Source organism: Talaromyces stipitatus, genomic scaffold (genome assembly GCF_000003125.1).
Source record: "Talaromyces stipitatus ATCC 10500 scf_1105507295523 genomic scaffold, whole genome shotgun sequence".
NCBI classification, from domain to species: domain Eukaryota; kingdom Fungi; phylum Ascomycota; class Eurotiomycetes; order Eurotiales; family Trichocomaceae; genus Talaromyces; species Talaromyces stipitatus.
The window spans coordinates 2,276,394-2,298,551 of NW_002990113.1; the positions used below are offsets into that span (position 1 = coordinate 2,276,394).

General features: G+C 45.8%; 10 protein-coding genes across 11 annotated transcripts, besides 1 other annotated feature; 6 read left to right on the forward strand and 4 right to left on the reverse strand.

The window, feature by feature from the left end:
• Positions 1-607: 607 nt before the first annotated feature.
• TSTA_067670 (alpha/beta hydrolase, putative) lies at positions 608-1,438 on the forward strand (the record flags this gene model as incomplete). Its single annotated transcript, XM_002340681.1, has 2 exons — positions 608-1,137; positions 1,168-1,438. The coding sequence occupies 2 exons, from the start codon at positions 608-610 to the stop codon at positions 1,436-1,438; spliced, it is 801 nt and encodes a 266-aa protein (XP_002340722.1).
• A 1,142-nt stretch (positions 1,439-2,580) lies between these two features.
• Positions 2,581-3,926, reverse strand: TSTA_067680 (uncharacterized protein; the record flags this gene model as incomplete). Its single annotated transcript, XM_002340682.1, has 5 exons — positions 2,581-2,869; positions 2,906-2,963; positions 3,032-3,176; positions 3,320-3,560; positions 3,673-3,926. 5 exons carry the CDS (start codon positions 3,924-3,926, stop codon positions 2,581-2,583), a joined length of 987 nt encoding a protein of 328 aa, XP_002340723.1.
• A 698-nt stretch (positions 3,927-4,624) lies between these two features.
• On the forward strand, positions 4,625-6,268 carry TSTA_067690 (lactoylglutathione lyase). Its single transcript, XM_002340683.1, has 5 exons — positions 4,625-4,734; positions 4,792-4,854; positions 4,909-4,944; positions 5,008-5,718; positions 5,776-6,268. The coding sequence occupies exons 1-5, from the start codon at positions 4,659-4,661 to the stop codon at positions 5,949-5,951; spliced, it is 1,062 nt and encodes a 353-aa protein (XP_002340724.1). The 5' UTR covers positions 4,625-4,658; the 3' UTR covers positions 5,952-6,268.
• Positions 6,269-6,484: 216 nt separating this feature from the next.
• Positions 6,485-9,643, forward strand: TSTA_067700 (fungal specific transcription factor, putative; the record flags this gene model as incomplete). The annotated part of the gene is made up of 8 exons (XM_002340684.1): positions 6,485-6,592; positions 6,657-6,739; positions 6,827-7,690; positions 7,753-7,961; positions 8,016-8,148; positions 8,210-8,434; positions 8,488-8,643; positions 8,698-9,643. 8 exons carry the CDS (start codon positions 6,485-6,487, stop codon positions 9,641-9,643), a joined length of 2,724 nt encoding a protein of 907 aa, XP_002340725.1.
• A 1,083-nt stretch (positions 9,644-10,726) lies between these two features.
• Positions 10,727-10,748: a microsatellite.
• A 247-nt stretch (positions 10,749-10,995) lies between these two features.
• TSTA_067710 (cysteine-binding protein FliY, putative) lies at positions 10,996-13,060 on the forward strand (the record flags this gene model as incomplete). Its single annotated transcript, XM_002340685.1, has 2 exons — positions 10,996-11,052; positions 11,122-13,060. 2 exons carry the CDS (start codon positions 10,996-10,998, stop codon positions 12,832-12,834), a joined length of 1,770 nt encoding a protein of 589 aa, XP_002340726.1. The 3' UTR covers positions 12,835-13,060.
• A 6-nt stretch (positions 13,061-13,066) lies between these two features.
• On the reverse strand, positions 13,067-14,705 carry TSTA_067720 (Fe-containing alcohol dehydrogenase, putative; the record flags this gene model as incomplete). Its single annotated transcript, XM_002340686.1, has 3 exons — positions 13,067-14,109; positions 14,164-14,222; positions 14,278-14,705. The coding sequence occupies 3 exons, from the start codon at positions 14,703-14,705 to the stop codon at positions 13,103-13,105; spliced, it is 1,494 nt and encodes a 497-aa protein (XP_002340727.1). The 3' UTR covers positions 13,067-13,102.
• Positions 14,706-14,883: 178 nt separating this feature from the next.
• Positions 14,884-16,000, forward strand: TSTA_067730 (uncharacterized protein; the record flags this gene model as incomplete). The annotated part of the gene is made up of 2 exons (XM_002340687.1): positions 14,884-14,901; positions 15,119-16,000. The coding sequence occupies 2 exons, from the start codon at positions 14,884-14,886 to the stop codon at positions 15,998-16,000; spliced, it is 900 nt and encodes a 299-aa protein (XP_002340728.1).
• Positions 16,001-16,302: 302 nt separating this feature from the next.
• Positions 16,303-16,782, reverse strand: TSTA_067740 (BYS1 domain protein, putative; the record flags this gene model as incomplete). Its single annotated transcript, XM_002340688.1, has 2 exons — positions 16,303-16,326; positions 16,348-16,782. 2 exons carry the CDS (start codon positions 16,780-16,782, stop codon positions 16,303-16,305), a joined length of 459 nt encoding a protein of 152 aa, XP_002340729.1.
• A 783-nt stretch (positions 16,783-17,565) lies between these two features.
• TSTA_067750 (C6 transcription factor, putative) lies at positions 17,566-19,813 on the forward strand (the record flags this gene model as incomplete). Of its 2 annotated transcripts, XM_002340689.1 has the most annotated exons (9): positions 17,566-17,578; positions 17,885-17,963; positions 18,149-18,277; positions 18,301-18,580; positions 18,672-18,793; positions 18,830-18,954; positions 19,007-19,014; positions 19,101-19,430; positions 19,487-19,813. In XM_002340689.1, the coding sequence occupies 9 exons, from the start codon at positions 17,566-17,568 to the stop codon at positions 19,811-19,813; spliced, it is 1,413 nt and encodes a 470-aa protein (XP_002340730.1). The 2 variants fall into 2 exon arrangements, with proteins under 2 accessions (XP_002340730.1, XP_002340731.1); XM_002340690.1 differs by having other exon boundaries at positions 18,850-18,954; positions 19,007-19,430.
• A 2-nt stretch (positions 19,814-19,815) lies between these two features.
• Positions 19,816-21,446, reverse strand: TSTA_067760 (alcohol dehydrogenase, putative). Its single transcript, XM_002340691.1, has 4 exons — positions 21,129-21,446; positions 20,690-21,057; positions 20,557-20,635; positions 19,816-20,488 (listed from the first exon to the last, which is right to left on the reverse strand). The coding sequence occupies exons 1-4, from the start codon at positions 21,274-21,276 to the stop codon at positions 19,995-19,997; spliced, it is 1,089 nt and encodes a 362-aa protein (XP_002340732.1). The 5' UTR covers positions 21,277-21,446; the 3' UTR covers positions 19,816-19,994.
• Positions 21,447-22,158: the final 712 nt, after the last annotated feature.

Below are 22,158 nucleotides of genomic sequence, written 5' to 3' on the forward strand. Positions count from 1 at the left end.
GTGTGGGAGAGCTTCCAAGAGTGTAAAGATACAACTCGTTTCAGCTTTTTGGAAGAATTAGCTATTTAGGTACCCCCATACCTAAATATACGCTTCCAAGAAGCCACCACTGGTTGACAATAATTAAAAGGGTAAAACTCAAGCAGCATACGTAGTCCCAATGGAGCTTGGCTCTCATATTTCATTGCGCGTAGGATATCTTCTGTCATGTGATTTGATCAGACCTAACTGCCATTTCGAGCCTACTTCAACATGATAGATTTTCTCCTAACTTTATATGGTAGTGTTAATATATATAAGACCATCATTAGTTGTCTGGTCCCACGACTAACCCACAAAACGTTCTGCTTAGTAACAATTTAGCGTGTTCAATGTGGACTAGCAATTTATCTCTGTATCCTCAAATAAACATTGAGTTTCCTTTTTGGGAGCCTTACATATAGGACTAGCTATTAATCATTAGGCAAGGATTTAGGCTAGTTATATTTATGAGTGCTTTAAATCATAGCATTGAGCCCGAGAATTCGTTTCCTCTGTGTACCTTTAGAAACATATTTTCTGCACAGAGTAACACCAATCCGAGTCTAACGCTCAAAAGAAACTCGCTATGCCTCACGAAACTATCAATACTGTTTTTGGCCAACTCCATGCAGTTGTGCAAGGGAACCTCGATAGTGATAAGACGCTGCTGTTACTTCACGGAAACTCAAGCACCTGGAAAGCGTTCACGCCAATCCTTGACGATGAAGTGTTGAAAAGCACATATAAATTAATCGCATTTGATTTGCCAGGCCATGGGGACTCAGGGGACGCTCCAAATCCTCAGCTTTCGTACAACATTCCCGCATACGCCAAGGCCGCATTAGAAGTTCTTCGCCATTTTCAAGTCAAGTCCTATGTGGCATACGGATCGAGTATGGGCGGTCAAATCGCGTGGGACATGATCAAAATCGCTGAAGATTTCGACGTCCGTGGTGTTATGACATCAGGTTCATCACCGTTTGGTAGCGTTGAAGAAATCCAGGAAGGCTTCAAATTCAATTCAGATGACAACGTTGCGACCACGGGGTCTTACACCGACGAACAAGTTGAATGGGCTGTCAAGAACGCGTATGGAGGGGTACCTCAACCGTTTATGTACGAATCTATGAAACGGACTGATGGAAGAGCCCGCCCTTTAATGTTTGAGAACATTGTCAAAGGCGAGTCGACAGATCAAAGAAAGATTGTTAAGGAAACCAAAGTCCCTATCGCCATTGTGAATGGAGAAACAGACCCCTTCATCAACTTGGATGTATTCGATCGACTCGAATTCGGTAACCTTTGGAAGGGCAAGCAAATCACTATCCTAGGATCCGGCCATTGCCCCTATTGGGATAATCCAGATGAATTCTTGCCTATATTGGTTGAATTTGCAGCTAATTGCTATGCTGCATAAATTGAGATGGCAAATTCCACAATCTGTAGTTATTCTAAACTGAATTTAAGTGAATTCCCGAGTCATATTGTTGACTGCGGATTGTACAGAGATCAGAATGTTGCAAAAGTGGTTCAGGGAGTGTACCTAGGTAGAGTTGGTATGCGCGAGTCTCTCTTTTGGAGGGAAGGTCTTGTGTGTAAATGATATAAAACAACTTAGGAAATAAATATATCATAACTGATTGGAATGGAATCTCTGGAATGATTGAAAGTTGGCCCAGTTAAAAATACTTCTGCCTGTTCCTCACATGAAAACAAAACCCTCGTTTATCAGAAATGGCTCATTGCTTTCAAGGAAGAAGACTTCAAAAAGCATGATTGGAACACTATACTTTAGTATATATAGTTTGAATTAATAATAACATCCACACTCATACAATTTTACTAGTAAAGCTGTGTCATATTCTAGATTCCGACATAAGTTAGCCTTATAAATTTATGGTACAATACCAAACTGACTGTCGGTTTATCTACGTCTAGGTCGCTAGCACTAGTCACGTAGAACAGCTATTCCGACGAGCTGACGAGCCTGATCAATATGGTATGGAATTCCTGATATTGATGGCTGCCCCCCAAGAGTAAGGGGGACGAGGAGTAGCTAACTACATATATACGCGGCACGCACGTGCCGCGTTAGACTAACTGATATCCAGTGCCGAAACGCGCTAGGTTTGATATTCATGTTCCTTGATCTGCTTCTCGCACCAATCCCACAACTCTTTCCCCTTCCCCTTCTTAATCGCTTCATAGATATCCTCCCCCGGATTTCGTTCTTAAATCCTTCCCAAGGAATGACAAGGGCCCCTGTTTTCTCTTCCGTTATATCTGAACTCAAACCGGCATATTATTCAGTATACGCACCCAACCTAGGCGGATAAAGTAGAAGATTTCGGACGAAGAACATTATCCATCTCGGCGGGGTATCCTAGATATGTGTATCCAAATTCCCAAAATTCTGTACTACGCTGAGAATGCCATACTTTCCATACTGCTTTGCTGCCTCATCCGCTAATATCTAGTTAGCTGCCTTGGAAGTTGCGCAGTTAAAGCATGCTTCGTTGGTGCCCCCCTTGCTCGAGGTCTTCCAGGTTGTATCCTCCTTTAGGAGAACTCCCTTCCATCATCTAGGAGCAGGACCAAACAATGCGAACGGAAATCTTGGGAGAGACAGCCGCCGCCGCTTGCAGTATGGGAAGAAGAAGTTGAGTGAAGAGAAGCGGCCCGATAGCATTGACCCCCCATATGAGCCTCAATTCTCTGCTTGATCTTTAACCCAACCGGCACAGCACCTATGCCGGCATTATTCCACAGGATGTCAGGACGTGACTCCTGCTCCGAGAAGGGTTTGGCAATACTGCGGACGATATTCAAGTCGTCGAGGTACAGCACGCTAATAAATAGTAAGTAACAACAGGCAAAAACTCACGTCTTCTGCAGATGTGCGGCTGTGTGTGCGGTTCCTTGGTCTTTCAGGTAATTCGATACTAATTTCTTAAAACGAGAGCTTTTTTTTGGCTGTATCCGAAAGGTATCCTTGTCGCAACTGACGAACCTCCCACTGTAGACTCCTTTCTATGCCGAAGTGCTTTCTGGTTACGATCACAGATTTGTCTCTCTATAAGTCTCTGCATCCACTTGAGCGTCTTCACGATCTTCTTTATGTCTGCTTGGGATAGACCCTCCGTTTCTGCAATGCACTATGGACTGCAAATCCCCCCATTGCATCCCCGAGTGTGAAAATTTCCGTATTTCGTAACGAACATGTAACATAAGAGACAGCTGTGTTTGCTGCACCCAATGTACTTGAGGACAGAATCTATCAAATGGCCGGACACTGTACTTCAGCGTGGTATTGCAGGGGCTTTCCTTGCTCTTTACCAAACTTGGTTGTGAGTAATAGCTTGCTCTTCTTAAAAAGCTCATTGATATCGCCATCACTAAAGTCCTCTTTCATTAATTTGAAGACTTTATCAAGTGGCCATGGCTTTAAGGCAAAGACTTCTAATGATGTTGGTAGCTGTACCGGACATATCCTCATCCCTTCAAAGCCTAACAGTCTTTCAGCGGCGCGGATTAATACGCTGTAGGCAATCCTCAGTCGACTCATGAAGCCAATGTTTAACCATAGATTCTATTATCTGCTTTTTAGGGGAACAAAGCCTGACTAAATTGCGAAGATCATCGAGGAGTTACTTTAACTCAGTCAATATAGGGAAATCTTCCTGGTTATTTGTAGTGGTTTCTTCGTACTTTTTCAAGTTTCGACGAAGGTCGATCTTCCATTCTTGAAGTCGATGCTCATAATGGACCAACATCTCTTTCCACAGGTCAAGTTTAGGTTCGTTGAATTCGAAGCCTACAAATTGTCGCTTACCAGGTTCTGAAAAGACTGTAATGGGATTTAGAATGGCTAGGCTTTTGCTCAATATAATTCGCCGGAAGGCCATTACATTAATTTCTGGAAATACTCGCAGTGGTCACACTATGTAGGCTGTAGGCTTCGTGGTGGAAGAATGAAGAAATCTTGTACCTTCCTTGAGCCTCCAACAGCCCTGAAATACATGAATCTTTTGGTTAGAGAATACTGAAAAATGGAAAGAGAGCAAGAAGAAATGTTGGAATGTTTGCTTATTAGAACAGAAAGTATTTCTGGAGGATTCCTAAGCTATTTATGCTTGGGATTCTGCTGCCAGTACATGCAAATGTAACAAACTAAGATAAAGATCTTTCATAGAGAGCTTACAAAGATATTTCATACAAATGAAACAAGAGGCTGAGTGTTGTGAAGATTTATATGTCAACTTTGGGGTATTATTTTACTTATCAATTGGCCTGGGACATGATGGCTTCAACCTGATGTTAGGGCTACCTGGGATAGGGTTAGGGCTATTGGAGCCAATCTGGTCATCTCGCCGATTTGTACCTGAGCCTTACCAATAGTCACATACAGGCAAGCCCGCAAGCAGTTCCGATATCGTCTTTCTCAGTTACCAATTGATATCTCTCTGTCTTGATACTTTCAAATTATTAATCAGTGGAGAATAGGAAGATTGTAATCGGCCGAAACAGCGAGAGATCGGAAACGTCATGTTTTGCTGAAGGCCCCGCATTGCTCTGGTTCTTCCTTCTTCCAACCTCTCCTCTTCCTGACAACACCTCTATAAAACGTTCATCACCCCATGCTAACTCAGCGCATTTCATCTCTATTCATTGGATTGCCTAGACTACGTCCACTTGCACCTTCGCTGACTCAAGGTAAGCTCTTGATCCAGCTGACCGCGAACTGATAAGCCGAAAGTCTAATTTTCGCAGGGAACTCGAGAGCATTTAGCACAATGGCCTCTACTACGAACCTCTCAACCTATAAACTCAATCGTAAGGATAGATCATTGCGCAACGTAGAATACCTCGGCTAACAATTGTCAATAGATACCATGATCCGGGTCAAAGACCCTAAGCGATCACGCAAGTCAACCCGTCTCTATTATCTAACTTATCGTGCAACTGCTGACAAATTTCACGCGATAGTGGAATACTACAAATTCCTGGGTATGAACCAAATCCGAAAAATTGACTTTCCCGAAGCCAAGTTCTCTCTTTACTTCCTCGCCTACGACGGCCCCAAGTCGCTCTCTGGCCAAAACCCGTTCTCTGACCGCAATGCCGTGCTCGAACTCACTCACAACTGGGGAACCGAGAACGATCCTGAATACAGTGTCGTGAATGGTAACACTGACCCGTATCGTGGTTATGGACATATCGCTATCTCCGTTGACAACATCGAAGCCGCCTGCAAACGCATCGAGGACGCAGGATATCCATTCCAAAAGAAACTGACAGATGGCCGCATGAAAAATATTGCTTTTGCAAAGGATCCGGATGGCTACTGGGTGGAAATCATCCGACGCCATGATGAAGATGTTGGAACCAGGACGGATGTCTCGAACTATCGCTTCAACCACACTATGCTCCGGGTCAAGTCAGCTGAAGCAAGTCTCAAATTCTACCAGGAAGTGATGGGTATGGAGCTGGTTCGTACTTTGGAGATGCCGGACGCCAAATTCAATCTTTACTTCTTGGGGTATCCCACATCAAACCCACCCAAGGCTGAGAATGCTAGGAACCCAGTTGCCGAATGGGAGGGCCTGCTAGAGCTTACTTGGAACTATGGCACCGAGAAGGAAGAGGGTCCTGTTTACCACAACGGAAACGACCAGCCTCAAGGATTCGGGCATATCTGTAAGCATTTTCAAATGATGTATTTAATGAACCTTTTGCTGATAAGCCCTCTACTAGGCGTTTCTGTGGACAATCTCGATGCTGCTTGCGCCAGATTCGAATCTTTGAATGTCAACTGGAAGAAGCGTCTTACCGATGGAAGAATGAAGAACGTAGCCTTCGTTCTTGATCCCGACAACTACTGGGTTGAGATTATCCAGAATGAGAAGTACGGTGACGCTTATAAAATCTAAGGCTCTTCAGATTCGAGACGAGCAGTGAGTACTGGAAGTGAGTATCACCTCTCGGTCGTTGTAATTGTATCTCTACAAGAGATATTTTGTTATCAAATTGTACCGATTGAATGTATGGAGCAGCCCCACACTAGTAATTTTGATCTGTGTAATCTTATGTAATTTTAGTACGGTAACGGTGTGGGCCAATCATGTGATGCATCTCTCAAACTCTAGCTGATCTCCGACAATCTGATTGGACGAATTGGGGACTGATGTGAGTGGGTCCTTCCCCGCACGTGGAAATCTTCAATTTGATGGACAAAATTCTTTTGCTCCTGAACCTCAATTTCAGCTCGACAAATAATTTCATCATGAAGAATACAATGCAATACTCGATTAAGTACATCTCGCAGGCAAGGGGGCCTTGAAAAATGACATAGCAATATGTGTTAGAGTGTGCTGAGAGAGCCTTCGTTGCACACGACACCATAATGATCTGTTCGACACGATAAATTCTGGATTTCCGCGTGACCCATGTGAATTAATTTACCATGTCAACATCTCAAGTTGAGTCTCGGCAACCTTCAGGAAAAGGGAAGAAGGCGCCACGCAAACATGTCACGACGGCATGTGTGCCTTGCAGGGAGAGCAAAATCAGGGTGTGTTGTGGCCTTCTTCGAGCTAAAGAGGTTGAAAATGGCTGATTGATTTCGGGTCATACAGTGTGACGGCACTCAACCAAATTGCTTGAACTGTCAGAAAAAAGAAAAGGCTTGCAGGTATCAGCATGGAGATGACAAGAGGAAGTGAGTATGAACTTACTTTCGGCTGCCACAAAAAATGATTGCAATACCTACCATGGGCCATCAAACCTTGCTAATAACCTTCTCTAGAATCTCTTTACGCGCAGCCACGGAACTCTTCTCTGCGAGGATCGATCAATTAACTCAATTTATTTATAATAACGGCCTCCAGCCGCCGTCGATGCGGCCAGATGCCGAACAGGAAATGAATAGAGTGCTGGATACCCTTCAAGTCCCGCGAAGCTTAGTCAACGCAAATACTGCCCAGAATAATGCGAATTTACCTCGGACGACTCTCCAAAACAGAGACTTTAGTGGTGAATACAATCGTCAATATGCGCCGCCTAACAATCGGTATCAACCATCTGCGCAATTCACAAACATCACTAATCATGAGTACCTACCGCCTATCTTTGACTTCAGTCTTCCAACAGCCGAGATCTTGGATGACATCTACGCCAATAATTTACAAAGCTCCTCGCTCAACCTTCATTCGGGGCAACCAGATCCTTATACAGGAATTGAACGGACCTCTTTGCGAGCGCAGCAGCACGACGATGACTCTGCCTCGGATTCTGGCGACGAGGCGGAGAGGGAGGTCATAGAACAGCTTTCGTCTCGAATAGGCACATTAAAGCTAGCTGGAGACGGTCATCTACGTTTCTACGGCCCAACCTCAAACCTCACTCTGGTTGACGTTGCATCTACTTCGAAACAGATACCTGGCCCAGATGTGCGCTCCGTTCGGCATGATGGCCAAGAGCTTCTTAATCATTTGCGTATCGGACAGCAGGTTGAACCAAGCTTGGAAGATCATCTCATAGAACTCTACTTTACATGGCAGAACCCGAGTTTGTACATCGTGGATCGAGAGATGTTCACTTTGGCGCGTGCAAAATGGCGAGACGAATTGGATGATACTCCGTTTTACTCTGAAGTCCTTACCAATGCAATGTATGCTCGCTATCTGTGTTTTCCGAGTAAAGGTCCATATACGCTAACGTGATATGTTACAGGTGCGCACTTGGAGCAGCCTTTGAGGCCCGATATCATCCAACATTCATCACTTTTCCAAAATCGCTTTCGGAGTTCTTTGCCGACAGAGCAAAGGCTCTTTTGGAAATTGAGCTCGATTGTCCTTGTGTGGCTACGGTGCAGGCTCTTGCTATACTTAGTAGTCACGAAGCTGCATCCAATCGCGACGCTCGGGGGTGGCTTTATAGTGGTGAGAATCTACTCATCAAAGGAAATTCGGACTACAAGCTGATTACGTTGTTAGGCATGTCAATGCGACTTGCCTATGATCTGGGCTTGCATCTAGACATGGCGTCGTACGTAGAAAGGGGAAGCATGACACCTATGGAGGCGAAGGTGCGTCGAATAACCTTTTGGGGAAGTTATATTGCAGACCAGTAGGTTACTATAAACTAGTATAATCCATCACCGGGATTTTATTGACAATAATCCGTACAGCTTTTGGGGATTTTATCTAGGCCGCCCATTCCGCATGAATGCCGGGGATGTATCTGTCTCGAAGCCAGCATCGGGACCGGATACCAAAGAGGAGACGTGGTATGCGTACGGAATGGGAGAGTCGTTACCGAGTACTTTGGAACATGGCCTTAGAAACCCGGGCGAACTCATTACACAGCAATTCGTTAATCTATGGGAAATGATTGCACCGGTGGGGCACATTCTGTTAGTAGCTGATCATCCTTTATGAGGACTAGTGTGCTGATATTGTACTCCAGATACGGATGTAGTGACATCGAGAGCCATGATCTTCAACGAATGAACTATAAGGTGACTGAAGACCTGTTTGCATGGAAGAGAAGTCTAGCTCCTTCGCTACAGATCGATCTGGAACATGATACTGGTCCTGTGCTACCACACCTGCTGATGCTCCAGTAAGTCTTTCGCGGTTTTCCTTTCAGGCGTACGTCAACTAAGTACGAATATAGTATGCAATACTACCAAATCGTTATATTCTTCCACCGACCCTGGGTGTCTAAAAGCTACATTCAGCCGCAAAATCCTAAACAAGGTCCAGGACACCAACATGCACGCAGAACATGTGCCGAGTCAGCGACGGCAATTGCGCGCTTGCTACGCCTATACGAGAAGTATTACACATTCCGACGAATAAACAACCAAGTTGTCGCCATCATATTCACTGCTGCTCTGATGTTGATATTCGTCACTATTTCTATGTCTACCCAAGACACTGGGCGGCTACGTGCGGACGAAAAGAATCGACAGGTGGACATGGCAACACATCTGAATGTTTGTTTTCGAGCGTTGGACGAGCTCGGCCAATCGTTTGAGAATGCAAAGAGAACTAGAGACTTCCTGGTCAGCTTGCAACGACGATGGCAGAATCACATGCGGAAGACTGGCGGAAATTCGAAACGGTCGATCGAGCCACCTGGCACCCGAAGCTCTCGCAATGGCGAAGACGGTTCTCCTAGCGTTTCCGCCGCCCCTAGTTCCGATCAGTCCTTGTCACGATTAGCGAGTCAGAAAAAGCCGCGATTAGCAGAGCAGTCAATGCTGGAAGACTCGAGGCTTGGGGTCAACTTTGTCAACTCACATGAATTCTTACCCCCGGATGTTGAATTCGGATCCATTAGCAATGGAGGATTGAACTGGACACCTTCTAGTCGGGACCTGAAAATGCTTTCAGAAGAGATTGGCGATGCGCCGTTGTTCTCTACTACATCGTCTCCGTCATCAACATCATCCCAGCGGCAAGTGCCAGGAGGTATGGCGACGTTCACCAGCGGCACGCCTGGGGGTAGTAATGCTATCTCGAGTCTGGGTGAGATGGCGCACGCATGGTGGACCTGGCCTGCTGATGGCGTCAATGGACTTAATAGTAATCATAGAAGCGATAGAAATGTTCGATGATACCAGCATTTAGGGTTAGCGGGCTGCTGAGTTTTGAATATCTCAATCTCGTCTTTTTCTGATATCTTTGCCGCAATAGCGACGTATACTTCTGCTGAATAAATCATCCAATCAAGGATGCGATACTCGAATACATCCAAGTATGGAATCATGCAGTAGACTGTATGCTGTCAAAAATCAGCCTCGTCAGATGCAGCGTCCTAATTAAGCTAGTCCGTTAGGGTTGTCGTGTTCGGCAAGGCAGATCTCCTCGCGGATTCCCTAGACCCGAGAATGATGTACGTATTTCAATTTAATTTAATGGCTTCAAAAGGCTTGCGAGGCTCACTGACATATCTCTAGCAGTGCGAGTCATGTCGTAGAATCTAGAAAACAAACCCCACAGAAACGAACCATAATAATGGCGAGGGAGAAAGTAAAAGCAAGCCTCACTTCTTGGGCTTGCCACCATAAACAATTCCTGTTACTACGCATAGTACAGACCAACTAAGTAGTACCGTTTTCAAAGAGATGCGTGATCGAAACTATCCCGGTCCAGGGTCACAGTTCGGATGTTTAATTGGCATTGCTATCACACAGCTCAGCCCTCATCTTTTCAGGGATCTGCAGGTGCCAGCAAGGAATGAAGGGTCGAGACCACAAGATTCAAGGATTTTCTGCAATCAGACATAGCGCCATCTCTAGTATCTGACCAGGGAGGTCTGTCGTATGGGCAGATGCAAGATGCACTACGACGTCGACAAGACGCACGCAAGAATCTGTTTCGGCGGCAAGGCGGGGATGTGAATGTTTACAGGAACACTCGTATACCCACAGCCTAGTTAGCAATTGGCCTGTCCTTAATCAGACTGTGGAACCGTTGACCGTTGATTTTTCCCAATCCAGTTAATCGACGTAAAAGCTTTAAGCTTAGAGAGAGTACGGAATTCGGATGAACGAGTTATCGCGGGCCTGCCGAGCCGCTTCCTCCAAGTTAGACTCCTCCTCAGATGTAACAACGTGGTACGAAACATATTATTGTGTGCTGATGGGGCCGCGGGGCTTGTTCTTCTCTGAATATTTCCTCTTCTTCTGTCGGAAATGCTTCTTCTTCTTCTTCTTCTTCATTTCGTCGTTCGCTTTCATGCTATCACTGATCCTGGCGCTCTTGGCTAGTCTTTTGCTGTATGATTCGATCGCTCACAGTGGCTGCTTTTTCCCGTCTTCGTTCTCCCTCCTTTGCCGCTGCCATTGGCGTCCGGCCCTGGCTCGGGCTAAGTTTAGCAATAGAAATCGAGCGGGGATTGCTTGTACATCTGTCGGTGTTGGTCTGAGAGCCTTTTTGTCCTATCGCGGTAGAGCCATCATGCATCATGGTTGGTGTTCCTCGTAGCAAGGGCTGCTCTGTCTGTCGAAATAGACGCATCAAGGTGAGTGCACCTTTCGCTTTGGATTTCAACACTATGCGTCGAAGTATCTGACTAGAAAGTAATATGTAGTGCGACGAAGCTCGTCCCGAGTGCGGACAATGTCAGAAATACGGCTGCCCCTGTCCCGGGTACAATCGCGGCCTGAAATTCCAAGACGAAGGACCGAACCTCCAACGCCGTCACCGTCGCTTGTCTGATCGGAAATCATCGAACAATGATGTCGAAAAGAAACCGTCATCTGATTCCAATTCGTCCAATTCCTCGTCAAAAGCCGATCCCCGCGCAATGATGCCCGAAGTCGTAGCGGAAGACGCTCTGCTTTTGATGCAAACACATGTCAGCAGTATTGACGAGAGTCTGTCGCCTTCACTTATGCAGAAGCTGTTTATGACGCAGCAGCCGAGACTCTTTATGGATTTTACATGCGCTGCGTTTCCGACTTTGTACTTTCACAATCGCTTTCGCTCGCAGATCGCATTTCCCGAATACATCATGGAGAATTTCCACTCGAGAGCTTATCAGGATTCGGCCGTGTGTTGTCTTAGTGCTGTATATCTAGCTTCACTGACAAAGGATTCCCGCCTTCTCCGATCAAGTCGGTATATGTACGGGGAAGCATTGCGACGAATCAATCGCATTATAGATACGGACGAGGCTCTTTCGGATAATGTCCTTAGTACCGTTATGATGCTTATGATCTACGAATTATATGCTCGTACTACTCCAGATGCCTGGGTCAAACATGCCCGTGGCGTCAAGGAGATGATGGTGAAGCGCGGTGTCAAGAAACACATGTCCGGTTTTGGTCGGTCCTGTTATTATGCATTTCGGGGCTTCTTGGTTGCTCACGCCCTTCATGAGGGGATACCTTGTTTCTTGGACGACGAAGAATGGCAAAATTTCGCCGCACAAGTTCAACAAGAAGACGCAAAGAAACCTGGAGAATGGTCGGTGTTTGTACACATATCCGAGATGATCTTCATGGAACTGGTCAAATGTCCTCGATACGTCTACGATGTGCGGCAACTATCACCCACAACTCCTCGAAACGTAATCATGAATCTTGTTGCGCGAATTCGCGCAACATGCGCTAATCTTCGAAGTCTTAGCGACGAGCTTCAGGCTTCTATTATGTATCATTTTCAGAAGAAGCAAGGCATAGAAGTCAATGTAAATGGCTTCGTAGGGCCGGCACCATCCTTGTTTCCCGATACCAACCCGACTCTTCTTCTTCAGGGCGCTACTCATTGCATCAATACATTGGAAAAAGTACTGGGTACGATCAAGATTGACAACCTGGCTATCCAATTAGCGGTGGGAGCAACTCCGGAAGTGCAAGCACATACATCCCCACAGTCACAATCACAATCACCGCCACGATTACCGTCCTCTCCACCGTCCGCTACATATTCCCACGAAGTATCAGGAACAGACTATCTATCCCCCACGCCCTCTGCCGACTCAACGTGCGAAACCATCTCCTCCAACAACTCCAGCCCCCGAGGCCCGGCAGACGATATTCCTTCCACCGCCAACCCCATCAAAACGCATACCTTTACTCTACCTTTCCGTCTAGTGTCTGAAATCAGTCGTGGGCCAGTGCACCATGACAAATCCAGCGGAGGTCATCGCTCTGTCGTCTGGTTGGATCACATTGCCTGCTCAATGGGAATGATTCGCACAGATGTCGAAGCGGAGGCAGTCCCCGAGGAGGAAGAATATAATAACAATACGCGTCTAGAGACTATTCCTGAGTCGGTGGAAATAGTGGAAGATGAGTAAATATGCTTTTACCTTTTTGCTATGACTTTTATGCGCATTGCTTTTGCCTGGGGCATGATATACTATACCACGAGTGTACAGCTGATTGATCAGGTTATGAATTGTTTTGTGCCGCTTATGGACCTGACCTTGGATTGCATTTTAGCCATTGTTTGTTTATATGATACCTACGATAATATTTCAACATATCCATTGATGAATACTAACGTCCTACTATGCTTGCTCCATTCATAATATTCGATCATCTCCTTACTTTACACCTAAAAAACTAATACTCCAACGAATTCTCAAACAAAGTCCTCAACTCCTCCTTCTCAGCATTCAATTCCTCACTCAAACTAGGCGCCAACATCAACACTCTCTTCTGCGGAATAGTCCCTTCCACGAGTCCATCAATATCCGCCGAACTAAATCCCAATTCCTTCAGTCCTCGCGGTTGATCACCTAGCGAAACCAAGAATTTCGCAATTGCTTCACCCAATACTTCGCCGGCACTTTCGCGCTTGACGTTTGAGATATCTACGCCAAAGGCCTCCGCGGCTTCGAGATGTCGGTCTGGATTTGACGCGGCTGTGAATCTGAAGACGGCCGGGGCAGTAACGGCGACTGAGACGCCGTGTGGGATGATGGGGTGATCGACGTTGTAACCCGCATGTTTGTAGCCTGGATTTTGTCCAGAGATCGGGTAACTCATACCATGGCAAAGATGGACGCCGGCGTTACCGAATCCGACACCCGCGAGAGTCGCAGCGAGGAGCATTTGTTCCTGCGCTTCGAAGTCCTCGGGATCCCTAACGGCGCGGGGGAGGTATTTGACCGTGCTGCGTAGAGCGTTTAATGAGAATATATCCGATATAGGGTTGGCGCCCTGATAGGCAGGACGGTTAATGGGGTTTGTAGGCCGGGGCTTGCGCTCATAGTATGGGATAGCGGTATATGATTCGAGGGAATGGCAGAGTACATCGAGACCGGAAGAGGCATGAACAGCGCTGGGCATGGTTCGAGTGTTGAGTGGATCGCAGATACCAAGGGTAGGTTTGAGCGCACGATGAGCTACACCTGTTTTCGCCTTTTTGGAGACTAAATCGAAGATGGCGGTGCCTGTGGTTTCGGATCCGGTTCCAGCCGTCGTGGGAACGGCTACTAGGGGCTTCAATGGTTTGGTGACGGGGAGACCTTTGCCGAGAGGAGCGTTGACAAAGTCCAAGAAATCGGCATCATGGAAGACAGTGTACAAATTCATCAGTTTGGCAGTGTCGATGACGGAACCACCACCTATGCGAACATGTCAATAATCTGAGTGTCGGCTTGTTATTGAGATGTACTCACCAACAGCAAGGAATGCATCGGGATTATACGGTTTAGCAAAAGCAATTGCTTCCTTAATTCTGCACACACCACAATCAATCTCTGTGGCCCTCGAATAGAGAAAGGAAAACATACGAACTATCCTTCGGCTCAGTGCGGACTTTATCGAACACCGTGAATTCCACACCCTCCCTTGCTAATCCCTCAGTAGCCTGCTTCATAGCATCCAATTGAGCTACATTCGTGTCCGTCACGATACAGACTCTCTTCGCACCCAAATTCTTAAAGTCCATACCGACTTCCTTGGTGGCACCAGGTCCGAATCGGATACTAGATGCGGCCATTTCAAAGGCATACTCCTTCTGCTGCGAAGGGTCGGTGGGCGTAGCTAGATGACGTCGTACATTGTTGGCTAAGCTTATTTGTTGGCGCTGATTGTGATGGTGATGTCCTGGATTGGTGTGGCATGGGCAATTGGGTGGATGGGTAAATTGGATGGTGCGGAGGAGCGATACTGCTCGATTGGCAGCTGAGGGAGCTACCCTGATGACAGGGACGGTCATGTTGGATTTAATTTATTTAAATCGGATAATATGCTGAGGATCGAAGATTGAAGAAGAAAAGAAACACTGGGGTCTAGGGCATTTAATGATCATGCGGGGAAATTCCGGGGAGGATCTTGAGCCGAGAGTAAAGCGCGGAGAGAGCGGGAAAGGCGGGATGAGCTACAAGCTCGCAACGATGTCCGAACTTGTATCCGTACGTATTTTACGATACGTGACTGTGTACTATATGAATAGACAAGGTTCATCCCGTTACCCCGCAAATTAGTTTGGTTCCTCCAGTCAATGGTCAAGTATCTATTTATCTGATCTATATTCCGTATATACATATATACGTATAAATAAATTCCTCTCTAATTTCATCTTCATCCATTTCGTCATATTCTATGGCTTCCTCTACTGATGCCTCCCAGCCCTTGCTTGGTGACCACAACACGGACCTCGAGAATCAGCCACAAACCGGAAATAAGGATAAGCATCACCACAGAAGCAAGACCTTCCCTCTACCAACTTCTGTTGAATTTTCACGAGATGTATCGGGCAGCCGTTTCATTGGAAACCTAGCATCATGGTCCAAAAAAGGAGTAGAAGGGCTAGGAATAAGCAGAAACAGCAGCTACAACCGACAATACCATGAACATCAGCAATCCAATGAAGAACAACAGTATTACGACGATGACGAGTATCCGTATGATGTGCATCCAAATACATCCTACTACGCTCATCTTAGAGCCAAGACCCGTGCATTCCTATCATCCAAATGGGGTCATTACATCGTCCTATGCATGGTGGCCGTAGATGTAGCGTGCATTTTTGCCGATTTCCTGATTGAATTGTGGGTTTGCGAGTTAAGTGAAAGACACCAAACACCCATTGATCGTCGCTGGAGTCTGGCACAGGAGGCTCTGGGATTGGTGGGCTTGATATTCTCCTGCTTGTTCATGCTGGAATTGATTGCTTCCGTACTGAGCTTTGGGTTGGGTTATTTCCGGTCAAAGTTTCATACCTTTGACGCCCTGGTGATTGTCTTGGCTTTTATTCTGGATATTGCGTTAAGGGGTGTTGTGGAGGAATTGGGTTCACTTATCGTTGTGCTGCGGTTGTGGCGGGTTTTCAAGATTATTGAAGAGATGAGTGAGGTTAGTGCTGAGATGATGGAGAGATATGAAGTTGAGCTGGATAATTTGAGGGTGGAGAATTCAAAATTGAGGAGGAAATTGAAGGGATACGGGTACAACGACGAGGGGGATGATATTGAGGGTAATATTGGAGGCGACGAGGAAGTCAACGAATGACGAGACCAGCCATGATCTTAATAACCCTAATTCTGCTACAGATCGCTTTTTGTTGTTTGTGCGTCTCTTTTCCTGCATCACGATACCATTACCGTTCTTGTATACTGCGAGATTATCTATTCGAGTCTTCCAGCTTGGTCTTACATCTATCGAAATGTTTGAAGCACCATAATATTCAAATGTTTGGATTATACATTACATTAAACTATTTATAAACCCCTTCAATGTGACAAAGTGCTCCCATCAAGTCCATGCAAAGTAATAGGTTATATTTTTTTTTCTGATATCCATTTCGGATACCATCATTTGTAACAGCCATTCCTCCACTAGCACAGTGTCAACTGTACGTCCACTTCAGCACTGCAAGAAGCGGTATGTATCCCCGGTGGTGATATCCCGTCTGCCCAATGGAAACTCTGGCAAGCACCATTCGCCGGCACGAGAGCAACGGTCGAATTGGCAAAGGGATCACCATTAACATCTGAAATATCGTACCAGATTGTCTGGTTGTCCAAGGTATAGCCGTAATCTAGCTCCGGAGCACTGTTGTATATTCCATCTGCAACTGCAGTCACTTTGAGTGTGATACCGCCGGTCTGGTCATCGTGTCGATATTGTTCGGTGTAACTTTCGCCGTTCGCTAATGCTTGGTAGTTGCCGATCGAGGATCCCACTGACCAGACATATATGGTGTTTGTGCAGTTGTTGAAGACTATTGCGTTTCCAACGGCATGAGCAAGAGGGAGGAGTGCACCAACCAGAGTAGCTGATATGAATTTCATGTTGACTTGAATTGACTGGGTATATGGAATCTGAGAAGACTTGATATTGGATGTGGGTAATCTGAGTTTAGGATTCAAGCAAAAGTAATGTTAGGAAAATTACAGATGAGTGTATGGATAACTTAGACGCAGCGAAGGTAGCAGCAATTCTTTTATAGACCAGAAGCAACTTAGCGTTGACACCTGCAACGTGTTTTCCCGCTTAGCATTTAAGACTTATAGAGACTAAGCCAAAAACCAGGACATGATCACATTTCTGTAACCATAGGAGACTGATTCCTGATTATTTGGTGTAACATCCACCTAGAGCGGTGGACGATTAGTCCGGGGAGAGATAAATGTCTTAGACAGTATGCATAAAGCCAAATTATCAATAGTGAGGTGGAGTACCCCTTGACATCAATGGCTATTTCACGCATTCATCCTGATTTTGTATTTTCATCATCTGTGATTGGGTTGGATAGAAATTGTATGTTCAGGAATGTGGTGCCTCGGGAGATCAGCTCAATTCCATGCGGAGTGCAAAGAATTTCCGGAAACTTAGAGTGGCTGGCCAAGCATGCCTCTATGCATAGCTTGGAAGAAATCAAGAATTTTAGACATGAAAGACAGGTGCTCGCTGAGCAACGAAGCCACTGTCCTGCCACAGTTATGTGAAATGTGACTAGTGGTTGCCATACTAAGATTCCGTTTTTGTGGATGATTGCTCGCAGTGAAATTCGACAGTTGGCATGTTTAAATCTAGACATATGGTAAGACAGAACGTTGAAACCAAAATAAACAATGCCACTGAAAGGTTGGGAGGGGCTTCAACCTATGCGATGTGACCGGTTTGGTTTGCTGGCTCCTTGACAAAGCCGACAGTAACCACGAGATATCATAACTGACAGGATATTCATTTCAGGTTAGAAAAACATTATCCAACGGCTGCAATGTAACCAATCCATTGAAACAGCAAAAGAGTCACACAGTGTGATGGATGGACCCTTGACCCTGTCACAAGAGACGATGTCTTAGATCTGCCGATCTCCAAGCGGAGATCATTGCAGATGCATACATCCCCTCAAGTTATATCAGGTTTCGGCACTGTATTTGTGCATAGCGTCTCAGGTTCTCGAATCTTCCAGTATTCACTCACATGTACAGCTGCTCAGAAGTAATATGAGGTTGAAACGAGGAAGGTCAAGATAGGGTTACCGATTACGGTACTAATACACGCACTAATTACCCTAGTGTGGGGGTAGCTCCCACTAGCCCCACGATCTAATGACACCTCATCTTCATCTCACTCTCCTTATGACATTTTCAAGGATCAACCTGCTCTCCAATACGAGATACCTGGCCATCTATGAAGAAACCAGTAAAGAGGGCCTGTGACTCCTGTATCACTCGCAAAATTCGCTGTGATGGAGCTTGGCCTTGCAAGACATGCGCAACGTCAGCACGACGCTTGCGATGTACATATGATAAACCAGCTCAGAAAAGAGGCCCTAAGGTTCGGCGACAGTCTATGAACAGCCATCAAGCCAATGGTGGACATTGTGGCAACACACCGGCTGTGAGCAATGAAATCGCAAAACTGCAACATGAACAGCGTGACTTTAAGCAAAGCATACAGCAAGTTTCTGCGCCGGAACCGGATTCTCTTGGCTCTCAGATTACCCCTTCTCTTCAATTGAAAAATGCTCTTTCTCGTGCCATAAAAGAGTATCAAAGCCAGTCTTACGGTGTCTGGCCGATCATTCGCTCCGATGTATTGCTGCAACAACTATCGATGCCTCTCTTTGAGGAACCTTCGGTATACGCGTTGGCAACAGCGCTATGCGCGGCAACTATGTCCCAATTGGACCTCGATCCACTTCTATGTTGTATAGGGGACGAGTTAGTAGTTGTTGACGGGTCATACTTATCAAAAGAATGCATCCGCATCAGAGAGCAGTATCAGTATCGAGAACATCTGGATATACGCTGGGGCCTGGCTTCGTTCTTTCTTCATGTCTATCATGCAAAGGTAGACAAAAGAAATTCGGCCTTGATGTTCGTACAGGAAGCGCTCACATCAGCCAGGTTATTGGGTCTTGACAAACACGGCCAGTCTTTACAAGAATCCGCTGCGGGGATGGTGGTGGACAATAGCGAAATCGTCTTTCCATTACTGTGGGTCACAGAAAGGTAACAATCTACTCATATTAGCCAACTGCCCTTTGGACTGACAATATTACAGGGGTTATAGTATGCATCTAGGGCTAACGCCCTCATTTTCTTACAACTCGCCTCTTCAACTTATAAGTCCAACTAACGAAAATGCACACGTGAAGGGAATGGTTGCGCTTGCAAGGCTCTTCGTTACATTTGATCAATGTGTCAATGATTATAACTCCCAGAACACACTAGTAGAGTGCGAGCGATTGCTCCGTGAATCTGAAGTTTACTCAGGCGTCAATGCGACCCGGCTAGCAGACCTTTCGATTACAAGAGAATGGATGAGAACTATGATTTGGCAGAATGCGCTTTCGGCTGGATATCTGTCATTCGATTCTGCAGCAACTTCTCTGAGGTTCGATTTTCCGATTCTTACAGGCCGAGATCTGTTGGCTGCTTTGCGCGGTTTCACCTCGGAAGACTTGTTACCATTGGGTCGTGATCAGGTATGTAGGGCCTGGAACATTTATGAAGATACAGGCAGGAACTGATCTTGCTTCAGCTCTTAAAATGCTACGAAGTAGCCAACACTCTGGCAGATACACTACTTTGCAATCCTGCTCTTGTAGAGCAATCTACCTTGCAATTCGGTCCTTACGACTTTTTACATGGCTTATACCAGAAGATACTACCTTTTTTACATTCAGATGATACTCTGAACTCTATTCTTCGAGAGAAGACTGCAGAGACATTGTTACGTGCTCCCTCACGCTTTCGACCCCTCAGTCTACCTCCATCGGAAGATGTTATGAGCACACAAGTGGACCCAAACACTATAAAAGAACCAGGCTATGATGGGCAAGAAGTCATCAAAATGATGAATGGTTGATTAGAATGTCAGAGTGCTTTTCATTCCTATGTTAGAATGCCTTCTACTGATTAAGGATTAAAAGCTTTCTGATGACAGACAGATCCTATTATGGTTGACTTGAAGTGTCTTACAAACACGCACGCTCTTCGTGGCTATCAGGACTCCTGGCATTGACTAAGTGCCAAGTTAATTCTGGAAATCAAGCAGTCTCTGCGACCTGCAAGACAATACGTCCAGGTACATCACCCTTCTCAAGCTGTTCATAAACCTGTGGCAACTGCCAAAATGGCCGTACTTGAACCTTTGGAATGACGACGCCTTTTCGAGTGAGCTCCACGGCCTCCATACATTCTTTCAATGAACCGATCAAATTTCCTGTGATCTTCAGACCCTTGATCACAATGCTAGCAACAGGGGTCTCTATAAAGGGTCTTCCAGGTGGAATACCGATGCAGCTAAGTGTACCACCAATTCGAAGCATTTCTGCTGCGTGGGCAAAAGCTTTGGCATTTCCGGCTGCGATAATGACTGCATGAGCACCTCCATTGGTAATCCTGCGGACTTCTTCGATGGTGTCTGGGACGAGGGTGAAATCGACGAATTCCTTAGCTCCTACTGATTGGAGATATTCGCGCTTGTCGTTACCAGTGTCGACCGCAATGACGGATGCGCCACTTGCGCGTGCATATTGGACTGCAAAGTAATAGATCAGCGTACTGGTATCCTGAAGAGGTAACAGATCGAAGGCAAGCTTCACTTACCAGCAAGGTGTCCTAAGCCACCACCGGCACCCACAACAACAACCCAGTCACCTACTTTGATATTGGCATTGAGGACGGCCTATTATACACTAATCAATAACTATGTTCTGACTGATGGATTGTCAAGACAAACCTTATAAGCCGTGACTCCAGCACACAAAACTGGTCCAATGAGCTTAGGGTCGACATCATCAGGCAGAATGGTCAAATTATCAGCATCCAGGGCAATATACTCCTGAAAGCTACCATCCTCATGATGCAGGTGATTTGTACTCTTAGCGCAATATTGCTCTGCGCCTGCCAGACAAAACTCGCATCGTCGACAGACCCTACTCAAGAAACGGATTCCAACCAAGCCCCCGAGCTTGACGCCTTCACCGCAATTTGGTCCGATTTTCACTATACGGCCGACGCCTTCGTGTCCACCGATGTGTGGGAGTTTGATATTCGTGATGGGAGTGCCTTGTGAACTTGCAGCGGTGCCGGATTTCGTATGCAAGTCTGTTACCGGGAAAGATTGTCATTTAACAGGCTTCACTACCAAGTGACAGGGATTTGGGTCATTAACATACCACTTTGGCAAACGCCCGTGTAGAGTACTTTGGCCAGAACCTCATTGTTTCCTGGGGTTGGGACTGGATAGTCGGTCACAAATTCGACAGCATCACCTAGCTCCCTTACCATTGCCACCGTTTGTGTTGTTGGGATTGATTCTGTCATTGTGATTGTGCTAGAGGTGTATATGATCGAAATGAAAGGAAAAAACTTATAAGGAACCCGGTTCGATAGATATTACAAGAATCGAGGAGAAATGTCCTATTTTCGCTCTCAATCCACTCAAGGCAGGAAAGGTCAGGTATTTATAACCAAGCTCATGCACTGCGTGCTATGACAAAAAAGAAAGTGACCCAGGGAATCACTTACATGCTTAAAACTTCCCCAGAATCATGGTAATCTCACACACGCCGATGTCTAGAACCTACAAATGCTTAGCAATTCCCCAATAGGATCACAAATTCTATCTAAGTCGTCACACGGGCATATGACAGTGGTGACATTGTCCTCTTTTCTCCTCCCATCTCAAAAAGTTGAAGCATGTACGTATTTCTCCGATTCTCCGGGTATAAGCACCAACAAACCAGGTAGACCCTGGAGATCCAATACATAACTGTTTTGCCCATTACAATTGGTTACTCTGTAATTCCCATCTAGGTCTGGACTCAATAGTATTGATAGCTTAGAGCTACGTTTGCTGTCCCATAAAATCCATTCGATGGAGACTTCTAGCTTAATTTTTCAGGGTTTCGATTCGAACCATACCTAGCTTATGATCCCATCGGCTCCGCATATCCCAGACTTGGAGCTACGTAACCACTTCTCTTTCTCGAAAGACCAGATCCAATGCATATATGCGTTGGCTTTTAGGGGAGCTTTGGGTGTGGTTGCTTGAGGAGGTCAACTTCATTGACCAGATTACCTTAATAGGGAAGTATCGTATCTCAATACTCTGGTAGTCAAGAGCCACCGGAGAACTCTGGATACACATCAAGGTTCCACATAGTTCAAATATGTAGTTTATTGTGATAGAGATTTTCGTCATGG